The following is a 22,448-nucleotide window of genomic DNA, read 5'->3' as shown; positions in this document are numbered from 1 at the left end:
AAGATGACTGGGCGCCTGGGTGGCTCAGTCAGTTAAGCATCTGCCTTTAGCTCAGGTCATGATCCCAGGGTCCTGAGATCAAGTCCCACATCCGGCTTCCTGCTCAGTGAGGAGCCTGCTTCTCCTTCTGCCCCTCCCCCTGCTCATGCACTCTCTCTTGCTCTCTCTCAAATAAATAAATACAATCTTAAAAAAACAAAAAGGCGTATTTAAAGATGATTAAATATACAATTCGGTTCCATAGCTACAATGACGAACCACCACCCTCTGATTCCAAACACTTCCACAGAGAGAGAGAAAAAAAGGGAGGGAGCGAATTCTGAAAAGAACTAATTAGAACCTATAGATTCCTTGCCTCCACTAAAAATAGGAATTTGGACATTATGAAATATGCCGTAGAACATATAATGGCAGATTTCATCACTGCTAAATTCATTGAGCTCTTAAGAATATTATAAATACCAACACACTAATAAATTATCTTTTAGTTACATTTGAGAGCTTAATAATTTATATAAATTAATGAAATCATAGAAGTGAGAAGAAAAGATCTGGGACAAGTCATATCTAACCCATTCCCATAAAAGGAATTACCTATTAGTTTCTTTGAAGGCTTCAAAATATTACACAAACTTATTCCCAATCAGCTTGGACATGTTACCAAAAGAATTCATTCCTTCTTTCTTTTCTTTCTCCCTCCCTCTCTCTCTCTCTATACGTATTTCCCTTTATTTTATTCTTTAAACCCTATTTGTTTATTTTGTACCCAATTTAAGCACTGACCCTTCTCTTTCACTGGCCCAATACTACGGCATCTAGGCATCTAATCCCTTACTTAGAATTACGTCTTAAGAGGTCTTAAACTTGTCCAAACATACTGAATTTTGTAAAATATGTAATAGGCTGTAAGACTAATCAAAACCTTGCCTACTCTGATTTACCATGTTAAATGACAAATCCGTCTCTATGTAAGTGGCTTACAGTTTGAGGGAAGAAGGAGCTGGAACACTAATTTCCAAGGCAGATTTAAGGCATTTTATTGCACTAAACAGACAAGACACCTTCAACAAATCCCATCTACTCAGTAAGCTCCAAAATGATCTGGAATATTGTTTTCTAAAATCTCCTGGCAGTGACAGGCCCTACAGGGAAAGTTGCTTGGCAACTGGAATTCTTATTTACCAATAGGTAATTTACTCTAAAGCCTTCTCAGTTATACACTGTATGATCCATTATGTTGTTTGTTCTTATTGGTTACAACATTCCAAGGACAGTAAGCGTAGGTGGCTACTTAAGACAGTTACAAACTGATAGGAAAAAATAGAATACAAAGTTATACTTAAATGAGTCACTTTCTCCCCTGTTCTCTCCCCTCTATCCCATCCCCAAAGCAATTGTTTGGTTTTGTTCTTTGTGGTTTGGTGGTTTTTTTCTGTTGTTGGTTTTTTTTTAAGCAAACACATTTTATTCCCCTTTCCTCCCCAAGTGTCAAATTCAACCACCCTCCAGGTTCCAAAAACTACAGAGAGAAATAAAAACATTATGAATTTAACTCAGAGGGTTCAGGAACTATGGGCAAGAGCATCTGGATATAAAAGGATGATTTTGTGAAAAGAAAAGAAGTCACCTGCAGGAAGGAAGGGTACAACAGAAAAGATACTGTCTGCGGACAGGAGGGGTTCCATTGTAACTGTTTGTTTAGTGTATAAATTGCTTAGACTGAAACATCAGTCAGAGAAAAAGCCAGTTACTTAGGAAAGTTGTTCCCAAACCTAGGCAGCTACTGGAAAACACTGAGGAGCTGTGAGCCAGGCCAGGACGCTCCGGCTCTTCCCTCTCTCCCTCTGCTGCAGAAAAACATCACATGCAGTGAATATTATCCTAGAAACCCTTGAAATTCAACACGAGATTATAAAATGCCGCAATTTTAAATTTTAATAATGAAAAAATACTAGCCTGAATAGCTTGGAACTCTGCCCACTGAAATCACAGAAGGAAATCAGCAAGTGTTTCCATTTTTTAAAAGATGTTTATTCGTGCTTAACCAGCACTGATCATTTTTTCCCTTTGGTTTTCTTGTTCATCTGCAGCCATAACGTCTACCCAAAAGAACCGCACCCAAGCCACCAAACCGTCCAAAACCATGATGGATTAAAGTGTCTTTAGGAGCCGGCGTTTTTGTTACCGTAATTACTTTTAATTAAACACTAATGTTCTCTCTAGAGAGTTTTACTCAGAGAGAACAATACTTAACATCTCAAAGAGAAGAAAAATGACTGAATGACGGAGTTAAGACAAGGTTCATTAAACGGACCTCTTTCAAAGAGTCTTCCCTTCACCATGCGTAAGTTTGGTAAATGAAATAATAAGATAGTGTCCTTTAATAAATAAAAGAAGGAATTTGTATCTGCACTACCCTAAACAATTCTCACATGAAAACAGAACTTGAAACTGAAATTCCATTTAAGGATGCAAAGAAATTAGGAAGACTGGGGAGTATAAATGCTCTCTTAGGGTAACTCCCCAAATTGCTCTTTAAGGATAATTATCACAAAAATCCACCCAGGCTGATTTTAGGCTGCCAGAACACATAATAAACAAAAGATTTAGTAATAATTTGAATGAAGTTATAGCAATCTATTCCAAACCACCACAACCACACAATTCACTGTTTCTGACGCACCATTAATTCTTTGTATAGCGCCCCCTTCATGAAAACAATTCATTCAATAAACACTGTATCGTACATCTACCATATGCTAGGCACTGACCCACCAGCTAGAAACAGGAAAACAGCAATTTAAGGACTCACCCTGGGTTTATCATCAAATCTCTAATCAACTGTGAAAGCCAGTTTTTAATACTTAATGGGAAGGTCTGGACTCCAAAATATTTATTTAAATTGTCTGTCATAACAGGATTTTTGGATTTATTTGGGTTGTTGTTGTTGTTGGGTTTTTTGGTTTGTTTAAGTGCAACAGTAAGCCAATCATTTGGGTTTTTTGTTTTTGTTTTTTGTTTTTACCTTCATTAGCCTCTGGCCTTGAATTCTTGATATATGCAGAGAATTTGGCAAAGATGTCCATTCCAGCAGTATTTGATTCTGGGTGTTTTGGTGAAAGCTTCAAGTACCTAAGGGGGAAAAGTAAGAATGGATAACAGATCCTCCAAAGACACATTAGCGTTAGGTTCTCTCCATCAACAAACCATTGTTGGAGTTACTAGACATCTTTTAACAGTTACTACTCTAAGAAATGCCATCATCTGTTTTCTATGATATTTTTAAGATGTGTTTTTTCCTTAGGAAACAAAGCTCTGCAGTGTTTTTGTTCACATATTAATATTCTTGGCAACCAAAGGGCATCCGCGCTCCACCTCCATCTTATAAATTAGGATGCTGGGGAAACAGTCTACTTGTTCAGAGGCATAGCCAAGCCAATGGGCACCTTAGAAAGAGAAGTCTGGAGCAGCACTGTCCAAAAGAACTTTCTGCAATGATGGAAATAGTCTACATCTGAATTTCCCAATACAGTAGCCATTAGTGAAGCGTGGCTGGCTAACTGAATAGGAATGTCAACGAATCGGGGTTCTGTAAAGTTAAAAACTCACTTCCGCCATTGCACTAGCCACATTTCAACTATAGAGCTTTCTGGAAACAGGAATGCCAACCAGGTTCTTGGTATATGCCACGCATGGAAGCACCCGGACAGCAGGGAAAAGTGGGCAGCTCGTCATCCGCAGTAGTTTAAGGACAAAAACAGCAGGAAGCAGATCACTCACTTCACTCCCACACTTGGGATTTTCCAGGACCTCCCAGGGACTAGATATTGTCAGGGTGGCACTGAGCAACAGAACAGTAAGATGTGGGGAATTTTGCTAACAAGCGCTCTTACAAACTTTATCCGCTTCGAAAACGGACATTCATGACCCACATTTTTCTTCCAACCACACAAGTGTGTATTTTATGTATTTAAATTCCAAACACGCATACTCAGTGTCTATTTCTTCCTCAAATTGGAAAATACATGTGAGAAGGCTCAGCTCCTCCCTCTTCCCCTCAGCAGAGAGCTACACCCACTGGGAGCCGGCTCCCCAGAAATTCCGACCATTAGCACCATTTTAGGAAGACTCATGGGCTTAAAGGCCCTGTAAAATTTCACTGGGAACTGGGCTTGGTGCAGTTAAGACTTTGGGGGAAAAAACCTTACGTTAAACTAGTAATTTAGATTTCTTCATATATTTTAGGAGGCTGTCTTGCCACTTTTTTAAAATTAAAATTGAAGGTGAGGTATTTTTAGGAAGAAATTCAGTTCAGTTGCAAGCTATAGTGTCTGGTTAGCTTTTTTATTTGTATTTTTTTACATGTGCAATTCTGAATTCAAAGAGAGACAGAGCTAAAAAACTGGACATAGGAGATGATAAAATAACTACTGAATACATACATGCTCAATTTATCTTCCCTTTTAATATCTCTCAATTTTTAAGCTTAAAGATTTCGCTTGTAAACAAAAATATTTACCGAATGAATTTTTCAGTGAACAATTATGGTAAATGAATTTCATGAGGTTATATATTATGTATACTATATTACATATTTTTTCCTCTTAACTATACAAAACTTTAACCTCTTTTTTTTTTCCCCCCCTGCCTGGGCTAAAAGAGTTAATTCCAGGTTCAACATCCCTGAATTCCCCTTGACTATAAAAAAATAAACACCCAACCTCCAGTTTAAATGTTTTTACTGCTCTTAATACAGTAACTTCATTGACTCATTCCAAACAAAAAATAGCACAAGGAACATAAGTGCCTCTTCAATACATCTATGTCTTCCTCTAGCCAAGTTTCCAAAATTATTCTTCTTTTCCCCAACCAATACTTAGCTGTACCTACTTTTTCTAATGAAGGAAGACCTGAAGGTAGGCTTAAACTGCAGACCATTTATACATTCATTATTCATATATGTTCCTTTATTCTAATTATTAAGGGTCTACTCTGTGTCAGGCATTATACTAAGTGCAGAGGTTGTACTGAGGAGCACATAGAAGCGTATTTACTAGAGACCTATTTAAATGAACAGGTAAGACTAAAGAAGGATTTGCAATTGGCATATCCTTATCCGTATGAAAACATGCTATTACAATTCTTAAAAAATAAAACAAAAACAAAAAAACAAAGCACTGTTCTCTAAAGCAGGTTAAACAGGCCTTATTCTTCTCCAAGACAAATCATTAAATTTGTACTGTTAATTTAATGCATACGATACTAGAACTACAAGAGACCATTCACCTCAAACTCTCGTTTTGCCTAAAAGGAAATTCTATTCCAGAAAGGTTATATACTTGAGCCCCCCAAATCCCAGACTGGTGAAAAGTACTGCCAAACTACAACACAGGTTTCCTGTCCCCAGATCAAGTGTTCTTTTTGTTCTTGTTTAACTACAGGTCAAGTTCTCTCTGAAAGACAAATCAAATTCTAAACCAAGAGGTGCTCCAATCAGCTGCCAGCTTATTTTACATTCACCCAAACACTGGATTTTAGTAATTCACCATATTCACTTTCCCAAATAGCTTGATAAAGCAAAACTTTTTAATGACTGAGAGCCTCGTTTCAACATTTGACAAAAGGCAGGCCAGTAATCAGTAAAAGGCTATGTGTCGACATCGTGGGCACAAGCAACCGGGGCGTGCAGACTTTCAGACCCGTCCTGCATTCTGTATTACACCACAGACTACTAACGCTAAGACTAGCTCAGACTATTTCCACCCTTTTAGGAAAGACCTCAGACATTTTCTTTCTCGTGTGAATGTAAGAATAAAGTCTGATTACACAACCCATTAAGTTACCCTTGTAAATTCCACTTTCATTGTATTTCTCACTTAAAAAGGGGGGGGCTTACTAACACTTTATAGGGCTCTTCTCCAAAACTATCAGCCTCCCCTACCCTTCTACCCTTCCGCCATTAAGTCAGCCACGCACACAGGTCTGCTTAAAGATCCAAGTTTCAAAGCTTTTTTGGGCAAAGTACTCCCTCCATTCAAGCAAGGGGAACTAAATATATATTATATATATATATATATTATATATATATTATAAATACTTTCCCCAGAGGAGAAGGAAGATAAAGTTTCTTCTTTCTATGTATACTGGTCACACAAACCAGCACCAAGTTCCTTGCTCTAAGCTCTTCACTAGTCCCCAGATTCTGAACAACTCTGGAACAAGCAGTTGCCCGTATTTATCTTTGTCATGACTGAATCAGAAGCGCTCGCACAAAAACACTCTGTTCTCAGTATCATCAAATGCCAAAAACATGTTATTAGAGATGCTAGAGTCTGGTCTGCCAGCTTGTGCAACTCCTCTGCCTTTTCTCTTCCTCCGCTCTGGAAACAAGGCGGCTCCCAACAGGGTCTGAGGAGGATGAGCAGTAGTGAAGGACCCGAAGTCCTGCTTGTCCTCGAGGGGAAAGGCCAAGAGCCCAGATGGTCCCTGAACGCCCTAGAGCACAGGAAAGGGAAAGGAATGCCCGCGGTGGTCCTGGAAAGAACTTCCTCCTGCTCCTTCTCCAGAAACAATTCTGCATGACTGAGACTCTGCTGTCCCTCGGCATGTCACATCAGGGGCTGCAGAGCCCAGGAAGGGGAAGGCACTCCCAATCTACAGGCACTGTTCCAATGCACAGAAGTAAAAACTCATCGGGGGCGCCTGGGCAGCTCAGTCGGTTAAGCACCTGACTCTTGATTTCGACTCAGGTCTTGATCTCAGGTTGAGATAGATGGAGACCTGAGTCAGGCTCGGGGAGTTTGCTTGAGATTCTCTCCCTCTGCCCCTCCCCCCACCACTTGCACGCGCACACAGGCACGCTCTCTCTCAAAAAAAAGAAAAAGAAAAAAAAAGAAATTAAAAAATCATCAGAAGTTAAACCTCTCCTGTTTCTTTCTTTTTTTTTTTTTAAAGATTTTATTTATTTATTCGACAGAGATAGAGACAGCCAGCGAGAGAGGGAACACAAGCAGGGGGAGTGGGAGAGGAAGAAGCAGGCTCATAGCGGAGGAGCCTGATGTGGGGCTCGATCCCACAACGCCGGGATCACGCCCTGAGCCAAAGGCAGACGCTTAACTGCTGTGCCACCCAGGCGCCCCTCACCTGTTTCTTAAAAAGGATTCATTAAATTTAGTTTGCCAACCACCTTCAGTCCCACCTGCTCATCACAGGAAACTATCTTCGATTTCTCTCCTGCCCTTCCTCCAAGCTTGAGCCAGCCTGCAATCTTACACTCGCTAAAGCACAATCCCAATCGAAGACTTACATTTCACCTCTTTTGTAAAAGTCAAACTCAACAAAATAAAAAACTGAAAAACAGAAGGAGGAGAATAGAACACGGGTTTTTGAAGTCCTACAGGCCTGGCTTTGAAGTATGCCAGCTCTGCCACCAGTAACTATAAAACTAGGACAAGTCACTGAGACTCCTCGTCTGCAGTTTCCCCACAAAGTCTTGGAGAGGAGTGAGATAATCCATGAAATAACCCACGCTGCACCGCGCATGGCCCATCACTGGCACCTGAACGTTAGTAACAGCGGAGGCATCAGAAACATCAAAAATACTCCCTACTGTAAACAAAGTGGAATTTTAAAACTTTACTCAGAAACTCTCTTCAGAATATAAACTACAACAGAAAAACAAGGAAAATAATGGCAATAGGGGATGGGGATTAAAGAGTACGCTTAGCATGATAAAATAAAATAAAATGATTTAAAAAAAAAAACCTTAAGGAAAATACCCTTAGAGAGAATTTAGCACATTGTAAACCCTTTAGAACTGAAAGATCTCCAAGTTTTAAATTATTTAAACTGAAAGAAAAGACCACCTCTGGTTAGAGTATCTCTATGAATATGCCCAAACAAAATCAAGCTGAAATTTCTATATATAAAAAGCAAAGTAAAAACGTTTATTTTCCAGGTGCCTAACTGGTTCAGTTGGTGGAGCGTGCAACTCTTGATCTCGGGGCTGTAAGCCGGAGCCCCGCAGTGGGTGTAGAGATGACTTAAAAATAAAATATTTTTAAAAAAAGAAAATGTTTATTTTCAAGGTCCAATTTAAAAAGTTATGATATGGGGCGCCTGGGTGGCTCAGTCATTAAGCATCTATCTTCAGCTCAGGTCATGATCCCAGGGTCCTGGGATTGAGCCGCACATCGGGCTCCCTGCTCGGTAGGAAGCCTGCTTCTCCCTCTCCCACTCCCCCTGCTTGTGTTCCCTCTCTCACTTTCTCTCTGTCAGATAAATAAATAAAATCTTTAAAAAAACAAAACACACTATTAAAAATAATAATAATAAAAACATAAGAAGCTATGATAGGTCTTATACAGGCTGCCAAGAAACCAGAATATTTTGATATTAGTTCTACCACTATCCTCATGTCTATTACCTCTGAGAAGAATAGCAAAGAAGGAATAATTACAATCGTCGTTCCTACAGTTGAAGAAAAGCCTGGAATGCCCATCATTCCTTCCTGTGAGCTGCCACCTTTTGTAAATTAAAGCTGAATCCAAGTGTTCTCTCTTTTTTAAAGCCTTTCCTGATTCCACTCACTTTCCCTCACCACCACACGACCTCTCCATCCATACTGGAGTGTGTTTCCTGAGGACGGGAATTATGTCTTATTCACTACCGTATTCGTAAGGCTTTGTTGCCTAGTAACTGCAGAATAAATGAATGAGTGAATTCTGAGTAACTGATTATTTTAGAACCCTCTGACCCAATAATCCCATTCCTGGGAAATTTATCTGGATATGGAGAGTAAAAGTCAAACCAACTAGCGAGAAAGGCTTGGGCCAGAAAAACGACATTTCAGTTTTCAGGATAATGGAACAAGAAAAGCCTGAAGAAATCCGTAATGCCCTGAACCTACGCCAAGAGCACAGTATGATGCAAAACTGCACATCTGCCATTCAGGTAACTGTCATTACAGTCCCTCTATCCCTCACCTGTACTCCACATCATAGGAAATAGGCGGGTACCTTAAAATCGTTAACCATGTGGACTAATGTGTAGGACCTGGGAACCTAGAACGCTTCAGAGACATACATAAATAAAAACTGAATCCCAGGGATACAGTCTAAAAAGTCAATCCCCTTGAGTAATGGCTTCAGACAGTTACCTTTAAAATGGCCTGATAAGAAATCCCCCAGCAAACTGCGCCTCCTGCTTAAGACATTCTCCCTGGGTTCAGTCTTAACCTGTCTCTCCCCATCTCTTCTCTTCTCTGAACTTCTCTCTCAGTTCGGGACCAATACCCCTCAAAGAGCCAGTCTTTCCTAACCGAGCTCCCATGTCCCAAACCTACTTTCAATGTATACTCTATAGCTTACTCACATTCTTCCCTAGGCTTATTGGCCTAGCCAGAAGCCAGTTCTGACATCTGTGCAGCATTAATTATAATAAATGAAGAGAAGCCCCAGTCGCTGCAACTTAACACTGTATGGATTTAACTCCAGTACCATCCAGAGAAAGAGCTCTAAGGGCCAGAAAAGACCAAACTTTAAAGAGATGGTAATATTTCCACGCATGTTTTCTGTGATACTCACTTGGGAGGGCATAAGACTTCTTCAAGAAATTCTTCAATCTTATTTACATCCGTTTTGACTTCATTGTTGAAAGTTATAAATGGTGGGTGGGTCCCAGGAGCCAAGTTCTGCAGGTCTGCAGGCTTCCTGTCAAAACAGTCAAAATTGGATCATGTTTTACTCTGGGAAGGCAACAATACTTTAAATTACTCAGAGTGGTTCTAAATGTTTACATACATAAAAATGAGTAAGAAACAGTATTTGGGGGGGCACCAAGGTGGCTCAGTCGGTTAAGCATACGACTCTGGATTTCAGCTCAGGTCATGTCTCAGGGTCGTGAGATCAAGCCCCACATCAGGTTCCATGCTGGGTGTGGAGCCTGCTTAAGACTCTCTCTCTCCCCCTACCCCTCCCAACTCTCTCTCAAAAAACAAAAAAAACAAAAAAACCAAGAAAGAAAAAAAAAAGAAAGAAAAGTAAATAGTATTTTTTTCCTACTAGTTTAACAGCTGCAATACCATTCTACTAAGAAGCAAACCTTCCCAAAGCACAAAATACATAATAAGAAAATCAGGAACCTCTGATACTAACCAAAAGACAAAGTCCTCCTTCATTCTCATTCCAAATTCAACTGAAGTGTTTATTAGAAATGGTGGTAGAACTGAGAGGAAACAGTCTCTAGTCTCAACTCTAGCACCAACTCATTGTGTAGACAAATAAACCATAAATTCTCTAGGTCGTCATCGTCTTCTTTTTTTTTTTTGTAAAATAAGGAAGAGCAGCTAATTCCTACAGTCCTTTCTAACTATGAGATTCCAAATTCAGTTGCTACCAATTTTCCATTTTCCTAGAAGTCCACACTCAACAAGGAAAAAGATCACCAGTCAAAATGACTTCAGTATATAAAACATAGCATAACCAAAGGAAGGCACAATACAGGAAGGGCAAATTATTATAGTGAAGACAGGCTCAAAATACACATTAGGTAAGAATTTTGTCCAAATTCATTAAAAAGCCATCAACAAGTCAAACAGGAGTCAGAAGAAATCGATACACAATAGATAAAATAAGTGAACACGTGGAAAAACGTAAAAAACTATTATCAAAGAAATTCAAGAGTAAACTATGATGACATTTCTCTCCTATTAAGAAAAACTGAAAATCAACAGAACACTGATAAAGATGGTGAAAGTGGATACTTACAACTACTAGTAGCATGGAATGTTGGTACCACTCTACTAAAAAGCAAAATGGCTCACCTAAGCCCACCAGTGAATCCTAGAATCAGTAATAATGACCAGATAGTGTGTATATCCCAATGACAAAATACAGAGCATACATGACTATCTACGAAGTATTCGTGGGGGGGGGGGGGGGTCTAGGGTCTAGGGGACCCTTTCACCAGGTGGTTCATAAGGTCAAAATCATTCTCATAATACTAAGACATCATTTACTTTTTCCACCCTTCCTCTCTCTCATGCCTGTATAGTCGAGTTTTCCGTAGGCTACTTGCGTGTTATCACAAAGTGTATATATATATATATATATATGGAAACAGGAGAATCCGTCTTCTATTAAGGCAGACATAAGAGATGTACCAAAATGTAAAACAATGCCACTCTCCCAACTAATTTTGTTTTGGAAAACATAGTTTTAATTAAAAACATATTTCGTGATAACAAATAATAAGTTCACGATTGTTCTAACGAGTAAATATGTTTTAAATTTCTCATAGATATGACCCACATAACTGAAAGCTCTTTGAAGTCCTCAATAATTTAAAAGTATAAAGGAGTTCTGAGACCAAAACGTTCACTTAACAGGAAACTTGAGGAGATGCAGAACAAAGGTAAATGATACCTCAAGGAAGCCATCGGCCAAATACAGAATTCGGGACACTCTACAGTTCAACAGAATGGATTTCTACGAGTTAACGGCATGAGGGGAAAAAGCCACAAGTGGTGGCTGGAAGGGACTGTTATAGATTAAGAAAAATTTAAGAAACATTGGGGCACCTGAGCCTCAGTGGGTTAAGCATCTGCCTCAGGTCATGATCCCAGGGTCCTGGGATCGAACCCCAGATCGGGGTCCCTGCTTAGCAGGAAGCTGCTTCTCCCGCTCCTGCTCCTCCCCCCGCTTGTGCTCTCTCTCTCTCTCCCCGTGTCAAATAAATAAATAAAATCTTAAAAAAAGAGAGAGAGAGAGAGAGGTGTAACAATCAGACATAACCAGTAAAATCTGTTTGGATCCCGATTTGAACAGATCAGTCAAAGAAAAAAAGGTATTTTGGAGATAACTGGGGAGATCAGATCATATGCTGGAGATTAGACATGATAATGGCAGCGTGGTTGGGTAAGAAAATGTAATTATTTGGAGATGTACAGTGAAGTATGGAGGATTGAAATGACAGGATTCCCAGGATTTGCTTTAAAACAGAACAGGGGGGGAAGAAGAAGAAGAAAAGGGACAAAGCAAATGGGTAAAATCTCAATAACTGAGTTGAATTTAGGGGGAAGTTTATTCTATTCTTGTGTATGTGTTTGAAAACTTTCATTATTAAAAAGATACACTTAAAAAGCTTAAAACAAAAAAAGCACTATAAAACTGCTTCAAAGAACTTTCCCCCCACCCATTATTACAGCCCTTCCTTCCTTCTCTAACACAAATGCACAGAATTTGGACAAAGCATATCTCTAAGTGTCTCAGGAAGGTGAAATACTTTGTCATTGAAAAGAATTTTTAAAATAGAGTGTACCTCAAAATCTCTACTCATCCCAGCTTATCAATTTTCCTTGGTCTTATACGTATTCCTTCACTGTCCCTCTCCCTTTTTTTTCTCCCTCCACCCATTCAGGTTTGGAAAGTGCTTCATCTATGACTACATTCCAAAAATACAAAGACTTATTAATTATCCGATCAGTCCACATTTTCTAGCTCAGAGTCCCCTACCAAGCTCTAGAGCCCATCCCCTCCCAAGCCAAAGAAAAATAAGACACGTTTTCTAGCAACTTGTAGAAGAACTGAAGCTCTAACAGGGGACTTTTAAAAGTCAAAATCTGACTTGATGTTCAATTCTGATTCCTTTCCTGAGTATACTTTGGTCTGAGAAGGTAAAGTTGAGCACAAAATGATGGGAATACATGAAAGCTGAGTAAGTCTTCCAGATCCACGTTTATTTAAACAGTGACGTATGCCATGAGACTCGTGGAACTCATGTAAATACTCGAATCCAGGTCAGAACTAGTCCGTTTCTGGGTTTCATTTCCTTGGTTTGTCTGGCTAGTCCTTTTTACTTCTCACCCTGACCACCCGTTCCTTGATCACTAGCAAGTCCAACAGGCCCCAGACCGCACCATCTTTGGTCTTCAAGTCCCCCTCACGTTCCCACTCACAGCTCACAGATGTTCCCAGTTATGCTTTATTTCCTCCTCAACACATTAAGACCTGGACCAAGGGTCCAGAAACCTTAACAGTTCAGAGTGTATAAATTTATTTTCAAATCTTAACATTTTAAAGTTAAGGGGGGCCACCTGGGTGGCTCAGTTGGTTAAGCATCCAACTCTTGGTTTCAGCTCTGATCATGACTCAGGGTCATGGGATGGAACCTCGCATTGGGCTCCGAGCTCAGCGGGGAGTCTGCTGGAGATTCTCTCTCTCTGTCCCTCCCCCTGTCACTGCTCACCCTCTTTAATGAATAAATAAATCTTAAAAAAAAAAAAAAGACTTTTCTCATTCCAAAGTTAGAAAACATATCCATCAACATTTTTATGACTAACAGTCCATTAATGCCTAAATGTAAGGTAATAACATGCATCTGTATGTTTTACAAATAATTTTTTCATGAACAAGGTAGAGTTAGATAAAGGGAAAGAAAGGGATAGATGCTTTACAATAACCCATTGCGGGGAGGGCAGCAAAATAAGTAACAGCTATTCTATAATAAATTATGACGGCTTTTAGCTCTCCAAATAAAAGTATTTATTAGGGGAGGGATAAAGTTGGCATGGGAGAGAAGAAAGAGCCAAAGACTGAATAAAAATGACCTGGTTAAAGTCCCAAATTGCATAGTTCTGCCATCTACCAGCTACGTGACAAAGGAAATCAAAACCTCTTTGGATTTCCTGCTCTGTACTCCAATATAAGACCCACTTTGCCTGTGAAGATCAAATCAAATAAGGCTTGTGAACATGAGCTAAACCAAAGTATGCAAATGAGATCCATGCCTGCTTTCAGTATCACATTAACATAGCATTAGGCAGGAGATGGGGCTGGCAGTTTTAAACTCTACTTAGAGTCTGATGGTTCAAAACTGGTTATCTAGCATTAACTGACTGTAATAAGAAATCTGATTAATAGAGACCTGTAAGTTGGACGCCTGGGTGGCTCAGTTGGTTAAGCATCTGCCTTCAGCTCGGGTCATGATCTCGGAGTTCCAGGATCGAGTCCCACATTGGGCTCTCTGCTCAGCGGGGAGTCTGCTTCTCCCTCTGTCCCTCCCCACTTTTGTGCTTTCTCTTTCTCTCTCTCTCTCTCTCAAATAAATAAATAAATAAAATCATTTAAAAAAAATAGTCTTGTAAGTAAAAGTGAAACCAACCATATGATTACCAATTTTCTACTAGTATCAGTGACTAGTGAATAGTTCACCGTTTCTGCAGAAAAGGTATATTGATTTAAAAAAAAAAAAAAAAACAAAGGCAATGAAACTATTTTCTAGGATTAAGTGTTGAGATGAAGGGCAACCATGTTGGGTCCTTACTCCAAGTGAAAGTAGATCCCAGAAGAAACCTGGAGGCGTCTGAATGGAGTAGCAGACTTCAAAATAAATGTTCAAGTTGCCAACACCGAGGTGACTTAGAAGCTGTATCGAGTCATGAGCCGAGCAGAATCTCACCTGGCACTCCCAAGGCCTCGGGTGTTTTGTTTGACCCACAAAGGCTCATTTTACAGACGCGGCACAGAAACTTAACATTTCACAAAGCACAGTATGACAGAAATGAAACTGAACGGATAGGCAATGGCTAAAAATTTCAGGAGATCTTTGGTTTGTTTCATAAAATCCCTTCATTCAAACTCATTCCCTTAAGTGACATCTAGAAAAAGCAAAGTGCATATAATTCATGCTATGAGAGAAGAGCGCAAACACTCTTCAAGGTTTGGGAGTTTTCTTATTTTTAATGTTACTTATTTGAGGATTTTTTTTTTTTTTTTTTTTTTTGTCAGAGTAGATGACAAAAATTCTGTTCTCTCCCATTTTGCTTCTGGTTGAAGAAAAGGAAATAAAGAGAAACAAACCAATACAAGAGACAGAGAGGGAGGACTAGGAGGAACCCCATGGGACCTAATACTTTAAGCAACTTAAGTGGCTTAACTTCAATTAAAGTTTAATTCAGTACAGTTGCAACAATTGGCGAACACTGCACAGGTGGCCCAGCTCCAGCTGCTTCTTATAAAATGAGTACAGTACAGCCGCAGGACACAGGAGCCGGTTCTTAAAGATGACCTATTTTGTAACTAGCTGACTCCACTAAACAGAGGGGGAAAATACTAAGTATGTAGAAAATATATAAAATATATAAATATTTTTTTAAAAGATTTTGAGAGAGAGAGAAAGAGAGCGCATGTGGGTATACACCCCACCCCCATACACACACGGTGTGGGGGGAGAGGGCGGGGGGGGGTGGGAACGGGTGAGAGAATCTTGAGTCCACTGAGCGTGGAGCCAGTCTCAACACTGAGATCATGAACTGGGCTGAAACTAAGAGATGCTTAACCAACTGAGCCACCCAGGCACCCCTAGAACTTCTATTTTTAATTGAGTTTTTTTGAAGGTACTGATTTTCAAGGCATAAAATTCATCCACACAAATCAAGAAAACATGGCAAGTATGAAAAAAAAAAGTTAACACCAAAAATCCTTGGTTTCAGAATACTGTGCTCCTATTAATTATTCTTCACTAGGTTTGCCATATTCTGACTAAAGTCACCAGTGGAATGAATGAATCATGGATTCACTAAAACATACACACCAAGGGCCTAGTTACGGAGCATCGGTCTATGTGTTCCAATTCAACCAGTTAAAGGATTTTACTTTGATGACATGGTATACTGCCAAATCTTTTGTCTACTTTAATGTCAATTTGCTGAGCCATCATGTCAAAACAGCACCCACCAAAAGGTTTCAAATACAGCTTCTAGAATTCTTAAGAGATTTTCTTAACACAGTTTGGAGAGTTTACACTGATAGGTTTAGAAAAAGATTCACCAATAATCTGTTCTAATTCAGCTCTTAGTGACCTCAACAGGATGTATTATCTTTGAAATCATTTTGAAAAAGACCATAAAGACATTGCAGTGAAGCGTGCTCTCTCTCTCTCTGTATGACTGTCCATGTCTGTTTGTCTCACTCCGTGTTTCTGTCCCGTCACCCTCAAAACAGATACAGGGGGCATCCACATGATTCAGAATGCGTTTACGAGACACCTATCTTGATCTGCAGGGGTAACAAGGGCTTCATGCAGCTCAAGTCAACCTCACGAAGGGAAAGCGGGGAGTCTGTACTCTCCTGACCCGCCAACAGCAGGAAATGGCAGGTCTCTCTACAAGCTGGCCTGTTCCATTCCATTCAGTCTCTCTGTATGTGTCCTTCACACCACTGTCACCACCTGGAAATCAAACTGGCCTCTCGGCTTGCTGAAGACTGTTTGCAGAAGGATGGAACCACAGAGACATAAGAAAACAAACTACCTGAAGGATCTATTCAGAAATCAGATTTTGTTCTGAGTTTATAAATGACTTTCAAGATACGCAGAACTATCAGTTTTATGGCTCTGTGTTAAATCGTTACAAAATTATTAATGTTTAAACTATCATAATAAGTTTCTAAAACTTTACGCTATTATTACGGCAATTAACAAGGGAGCCTTACACAATACATTACAAATGGTATGTGACGAGGCAGGAAACCATTTGTGACAATGCAAACCATTAGAAAGTTTCAGTGTTTAAGGAGGAAATGGGAAAATGGAAGCATACATTTCTCAGATTTTTTAAAAGCAGTCTTCTCCAATGTGTTTATTTTCTCAGAGAATATCACAGAGGAGGGATTTTATTCACTGGGAATACAGCAGATATCACTGCTTTTATAATAAAAAGCTAATTTCTTAAAGTTATCATTTCCACTCTCATTTCTCAAAACTAGAAAAGCTTACCTAACAAGTATGTGACACTCAGCTTTACCCACGTCAGCGTCTCAGGTGTGTGTGTATGTGTGAGACAAACAGAGACAAAGAGAGAGATGGGGGGGGGACACTATTGTTGTCACTGTTTCTTCTTTCTTCCCTTTGCCTGCCTCTCAGGCTTACCTGTGCTCTAAAGATGCTGACCACTGATTTAAAAATTTCTGGGCATAATAAAGGTAGCAGAAATCTTCAAAGATTTTCATCTTCCTGTCAGCCAGGAAGTATGATATAAAACAATGAATTCTATTCAACGACAGGTCTGAAAATGGTTTGATGAGTAGTAAAAAGTACCCGAACAGTGGTCAGCACAAAGGAGACACTGAAGAAGAAGAAATGTTAATGTTTTCCTTCCTTTTTCCTGACTTTAAAAAGGAGTAACTGACCTCCTCCAAAGATGAGGCGTCTTGCCCAATGTCCTAGGGAAACCAGTGACAGGGCTCTTTCCACACAGAACCAGGTCTCTATCCCTAATCCACTGCTCCCCATTTGATGACATGTGATAACATCTTTCCTTTTTTTTTTTAATATTTTTTTATTATATTATGTTAGTCACCATACAGTACATCCCTAGTTTTTGATGTAGAGTTCCATGACTCATTGTTTGCGTATAACACCCAGTGCACCACGCAATACGTGCCCTCCTTAATACCTATCCCCAGCCTATCCCATTCCCCCGCCCCCTCCCCTCTGACGCCCTCAGTTTGTTTGTTTCCCAGAGTCCATAGTCTCTCATGGTTCATTCCCCCTTCTGTTTACCCCCCCTTCTTCCCTTTCTTCTCCTACCGATCTTCCTACTTCTTATGTTCCATAAATGAGTGAAACCATATGACATCTTTCAATATGCCCCGAAAGTTTAATATTTTCATTTATATTCAGCTGAAGATTTTGCTTAAACGGTGGTTGATGTAAGTCTAAATTCCTTCTGAAGCCTGGGCACTTTTTTTTTTTTTTTAATCTGCAAGTTCTGTAATACAATTGCAGCCTCAACAGAAAATGAGGTTTGGAGATGACTCCCACTAAAGCATTAAGGCAGCACTGGCAGGCAGGCAGTGGGAGATCGTTCCAAGCCTCCCAGGGGCACACGAATACCACCAGCATAGTCATTAACACCAACTGAGATTCAAAGAGAACGTGTCACATGGTGCCAGAACTGGAAAGCAGCTTGTTCTTATGGATGAAATGTCATGTAACAATAATTTTCTCAGAGCACAGAGTGGGCCTCTAAATAGCTTGCAATAGAGTCTTATCGCTCTCCTCCGGCTGGTTCTGCGATCGGTCCTCTTCAGCAAAGAACTAGCAATTAGCAGGAAAAGCAAGAAATAAGCACTAGAGGCATTTTCTCCCCCCCAGTTTTATAAAAGCAGTCATATCTAAAGTTTTAAAGTTAAGATTATGAAAGGTACTTCTTACTATGGAGTGTTTAACTCATCTGTGACTTTATCTTATAATGGTTTTTTGAGCCCATGTTCACTCTCTTGAAATCTGACTCAAGACTGTAAGTGTGTAAATTCATAGGTCCGGAAGGATAAAGACCAAACCTAAATGCAGTGGTACCTGTGAGGGGGAAGCTGATGACCAGGGGCTGGGGGTGAAGAGGATTCATTATCCTGTCCAACTTCTATACTTTTAACGGCCCTTGAGAAGCAGGTTTTCAATGTACCACAGACCTAAGATTTCTAAAGGAAACTAATATGGCCTCCTACTTTAAGTGCTCTCTGTTGATTTTACAAAAAGCCCTAGAAAATAGACACCTTCTCTGGATGGTAATACTGACTGATTAGGAAGCCCTGAATCTTTCATCCTACTTCCCAGGTGTCACTTTGCACATGGAGGCTATACTCCTCTTAAACATATACGAGTCCTCAAACATCAACCAACATACAGAACTCACGTCATCAGGAGTTTGTACAGGAAAAGTGAAACAGCCACTGTGAGTTCACTTCCTTCCCTGAACCAGACTCCCCTCGTTTATGGCGCCATCACTGGTATGGGCCACAATCAAGCACTGTGTCGAGCTCCTCAAAGAAGGCTTTCTCGAAGCGTGGCAGTCAACTCACTTGCTCCAAGCCAAAAATGGAATAGGAGAAATCCATGTATTTTAAGACACAGTCAGGGTGTGCCTGGTAGCATGGTCTATTTTTAGAAGTTACATTGAGAAACTTCCTTTTTGAGTGCGTGTAGGGAAAAAAACAGTAATAGAGGGATAACTACTTGAATTATTTCATTCTTACAGCAGCTCTGTCCAAAATGAGGTAGGTCTATCTTTGAAAGAGCCTGCAGTTTGAACTCTCAGGCGGACCTCTGCTTTCATATACAGAACTGAAGGGGGTCCCGGAAGAATCACGGCTTATTTTCAATACACAAATCTTAGGTCTCCAAAATCTCAAGTAAGTGCACTAGCAGTTAAGGAAAGAATCAAGTCGAAAGAACCGGCAGAACCAGGGAACGCCAGCCGAGAACTGGGAACGGGATGACAGCTCCCAGATAACTCTCTCTCGGCGACGCCCGGAGGAATAACACGCAAGAATTCCGCCACCCATCATGTGACAGCCCGTCCACAGTTTTTCCTGGACACTGGTCGTGACTGATATGCTTTAAAAAAAAAAAGCAACAAACGATGTTGTTGCCTTAGTCTCAAGAGGTGATACATTTCCATGTTCAATGCTAGATTTTCTATTAGTATAACTGCTCTTAACCCTTAAGTCTCTTCTTCTCCCCTAAGTATGAATGTTCTTCACCTCAAACCTGTTTGCTAAGGAAGAACCAAAGCTCCGGAGTAAAAGGAGCTCACTATTTATCAGGGCTCTTCTCAGCCCTCTCCACTGCGGTCTACAAAGAGAAAGTCAGAAACAGTTTTTAACTAGCAAGAACAATCACAGGGCCATGCGTAATCACTCTTCTTTTACAATTATATTTAATGAAATACGGTTAAAATCATATTACAGAAAACTCCTATTATTCCCTGAAAAGTACAGTAAATGAAACAGACCACAGTAGTATTCATCCTCCTAAAATCCCACCCTTATCTTTAAGAATCCAGATTATATACACCACGTGTTTAGTACATTTTAAACCAAGAAGTGGTCTGCTTAGAAAGCTCTTCATAGCTCCACGTTTACACTGGAAAGTCAAAAATTTCCCTGCATTTACACTAAAATTTAGTTCCCGGTGCTGCTCTTGAAATTAAAAGTAAACATACCGTAAGTTCTTCAAAATACTGAGTGGCCAGCAAATGCAATTTACTGACATTGTGAATTATCCATAACACTTTTACAAGTTAAATTTGTCCACAAATCAGCTGAACTTTAACAAATAGATTTATTTCCTTTAGAGAACATATGCATGCAAAGTGAGGAATGGGGAGAGAATCAAACAAAACAGTATATACTCAACTTCAGTTAATTTCAAATGGCAACAAAGTCTTACCTCTTCAGGTCCACCGTTGTGACACTAAATACAACTCCTTTGAGCCAAAGAATCATGAAGAGCCTCTGGGAAAAGGGGCAGTTTCCTATGCTTTCACCATCACTGCCAGCCTGGGAAAGAGAAATCAACATGGAAGAACAGGGTCAAAGGGATGATACTTAAAATGACAGACCTTTTTCTGACTTACAATCAAGGATTTGAGAAAACAGGCAAAGTTGCATTGTAGAAGGAAGGGTGGAAACTCAGGTCTCTTATTCTGCTCTTTCGTTCGCCCCCCTCTCTTCTTTAAAAAAGCCAGTCTACTACAGCACTGTCCTAGAGAACTTTCTGCAATGGTAGAAATGATCTGTATTACCACTGTCCAAATACAGTAGTCATTTGTGACATATGGCTAATGAGTGCTTAAAATGTGGTGAGTTCCACTGAATTTTTTTATTTGCTTTTAATTAAGTTTATGAAATGTTAAGCCATTTCTTGTTCTATGAGACAGTATTCTTTAAAAAGCAACATATGGGGCGCCTGGGTGGCACAGCGGTTGAGCGTCTGCCTTCGGCTCAGGGCGTGATCCCGGCGTTATGGGATCGAGCCCCACGTCAGGCTCCTCCGCTATGAGCCTGCTTCTTCCTCTCCCACTCCCCCTGCTTGTGTTCCCTCTCTCGCTGGCTGTCTCTATCTCTGTCAAATAAATAAATAAAATCTTTAAAAAAAATAAAAATAAAAATAAAAATAAAAATAAAAAGCAACATAAAGGGGGAAACTTGCAGGTGTGTTATCCAAAGAGTTAAATAATCACCAACCTCCACCCATTTAAAAAAATATTCATTATGAAAATCCCATACCCTGTTTTACACATTCCTTCAAGGAGCAAGAAAATAACCAGACATCTTTGTAAAAAGCTATCTGTAATCCTACTTAATGTGAACGGAACAGCTGACGACTTCCCCAAGCTCAATGACGAGGTAAAATTTTCCTAAAAATCAGGGTGGGACAGAGCCCCCAGTTTACAAAGGAGGGACGGGGGAAGCAGGGAACAGGAGTGGGGGAAAGAAAGCCAGCATGCTGGAAGAGAACATTCTGACACTTGCTAGGGAGCAACACAGCCCTCTTCACCACAAAGTCTGTGCAGAAAGCCAGAAATAACTTTCAACAGCTCATTCAGCGACGCATGGCTCAAGTTCTGTTTATTATCCTGAAGTAACTCTCAAACTATTCAGAAGCCATTTCAGTAAGATGCTACATTAGTAAAGTTACTAATTCCTAAACTAATGGGGAAATAGGGTGGAGTAAAAAATAAGTAAGTAAAAGCAGTTACCTGATTACATAACACAACTAACAAAATACATGGGCATAAAAGGAGGATCCCAGAATCCTACTCTAATCAGATAGCATGAAGACAGTTACAACTGAACTCGTTTTTTTAATTATTCTTTATCAGAAACGAAACACACACAGAATTGCGGCCACTGTGAATCATATTAATTTCTAGTACTCCAACCCGCACGAAACTTGACTTGCTAAAGGTCTCGTTCTTAAACTTTAATGTGATTTAGAATAATCTAAATAAACATTTTAAAGGAGGATTTCCGGGCTTTATACCCAGAGATTCTGATTCAGAAGAATTCCTGGGTGGGGCCCAGGAATCCTCATTTTGTTACAGGCACCCAGGGAGATCACAAAGCAGAACATCTGCCCAAGACACGGAGAGGCACTGGTGCGGGAAGGTCAGGAAGATACTCCTCCTTCAAAGTACAAGGCAGTTCACAGTACTAAGTCACCCTACGATACTACGTAACAAGCTGGTGCTCAAAGTCGCTGTTTTGAAGATGCCGGCCATCCCAACACCTATAGAACACTGATAACATACAAGTGAGTTTATCACAGATAATAAGTTAAGATATCATCTTTCTATATAGCTTGCTAATACTTTTACACAAGGTTGCGCCTTTAAGACTCAAATCTTACTATCGTTCTTGTTTTGTTTTCCCCTCCCAGTATTAACGTGCTTAGCAGCAGAAGTGTAATGACAAGAAAACGTATACCAAATTTCAGACTTACTGAAAAAGCAGTAAAGTTTGGTAGACAAAGAACAAGTCTGACTCCCTCTGTCCTACCCCATTTGTTTAATCTATAAAAGGAACCATCATTCCCTAAGATGCCTGTCATAGCAGCATTAAAATAATCATACTGGCAAAGAATTTGTAATAAAGATGTGACATATA

The 22,448-nt window shown here is 39.9% G+C and overlaps 1 protein-coding gene across 1 annotated transcript in view; it reads right to left on the bottom strand.

The window, feature by feature from the left end:
• Nucleotides 1–22,448, bottom strand: part of CLIC4 (chloride intracellular channel 4) — a 70,988-nt gene that overhangs the window by 14,874 nt on the left and 33,666 nt on the right. Inside the window, exons 2-4 of the mRNA XM_026517020.4 lie at nt 20,230–20,339; nt 9,585–9,710; nt 3,026–3,132 (exon numbers count right to left, since the gene is read on the bottom strand). Of these exons, the coding sequence (XP_026372805.1) occupies nt 3,026–3,132; nt 9,585–9,710; nt 20,230–20,339 (343 nt within the window). The remainder of the gene's footprint in view (nt 1–3,025; nt 3,133–9,584; nt 9,711–20,229; nt 20,340–22,448) is intronic.

This window comes from Ursus arctos, unplaced genomic scaffold, assembly GCF_023065955.2.
Source record: "Ursus arctos isolate Adak ecotype North America unplaced genomic scaffold, UrsArc2.0 scaffold_32, whole genome shotgun sequence".
Taxonomy (NCBI): Eukaryota; Metazoa; Chordata; class Mammalia; order Carnivora; family Ursidae; genus Ursus; species Ursus arctos.
The sequence above is the reverse complement of the archived record's forward strand: the minus strand, read 5'-3'. Positions and strand labels throughout refer to the sequence as shown.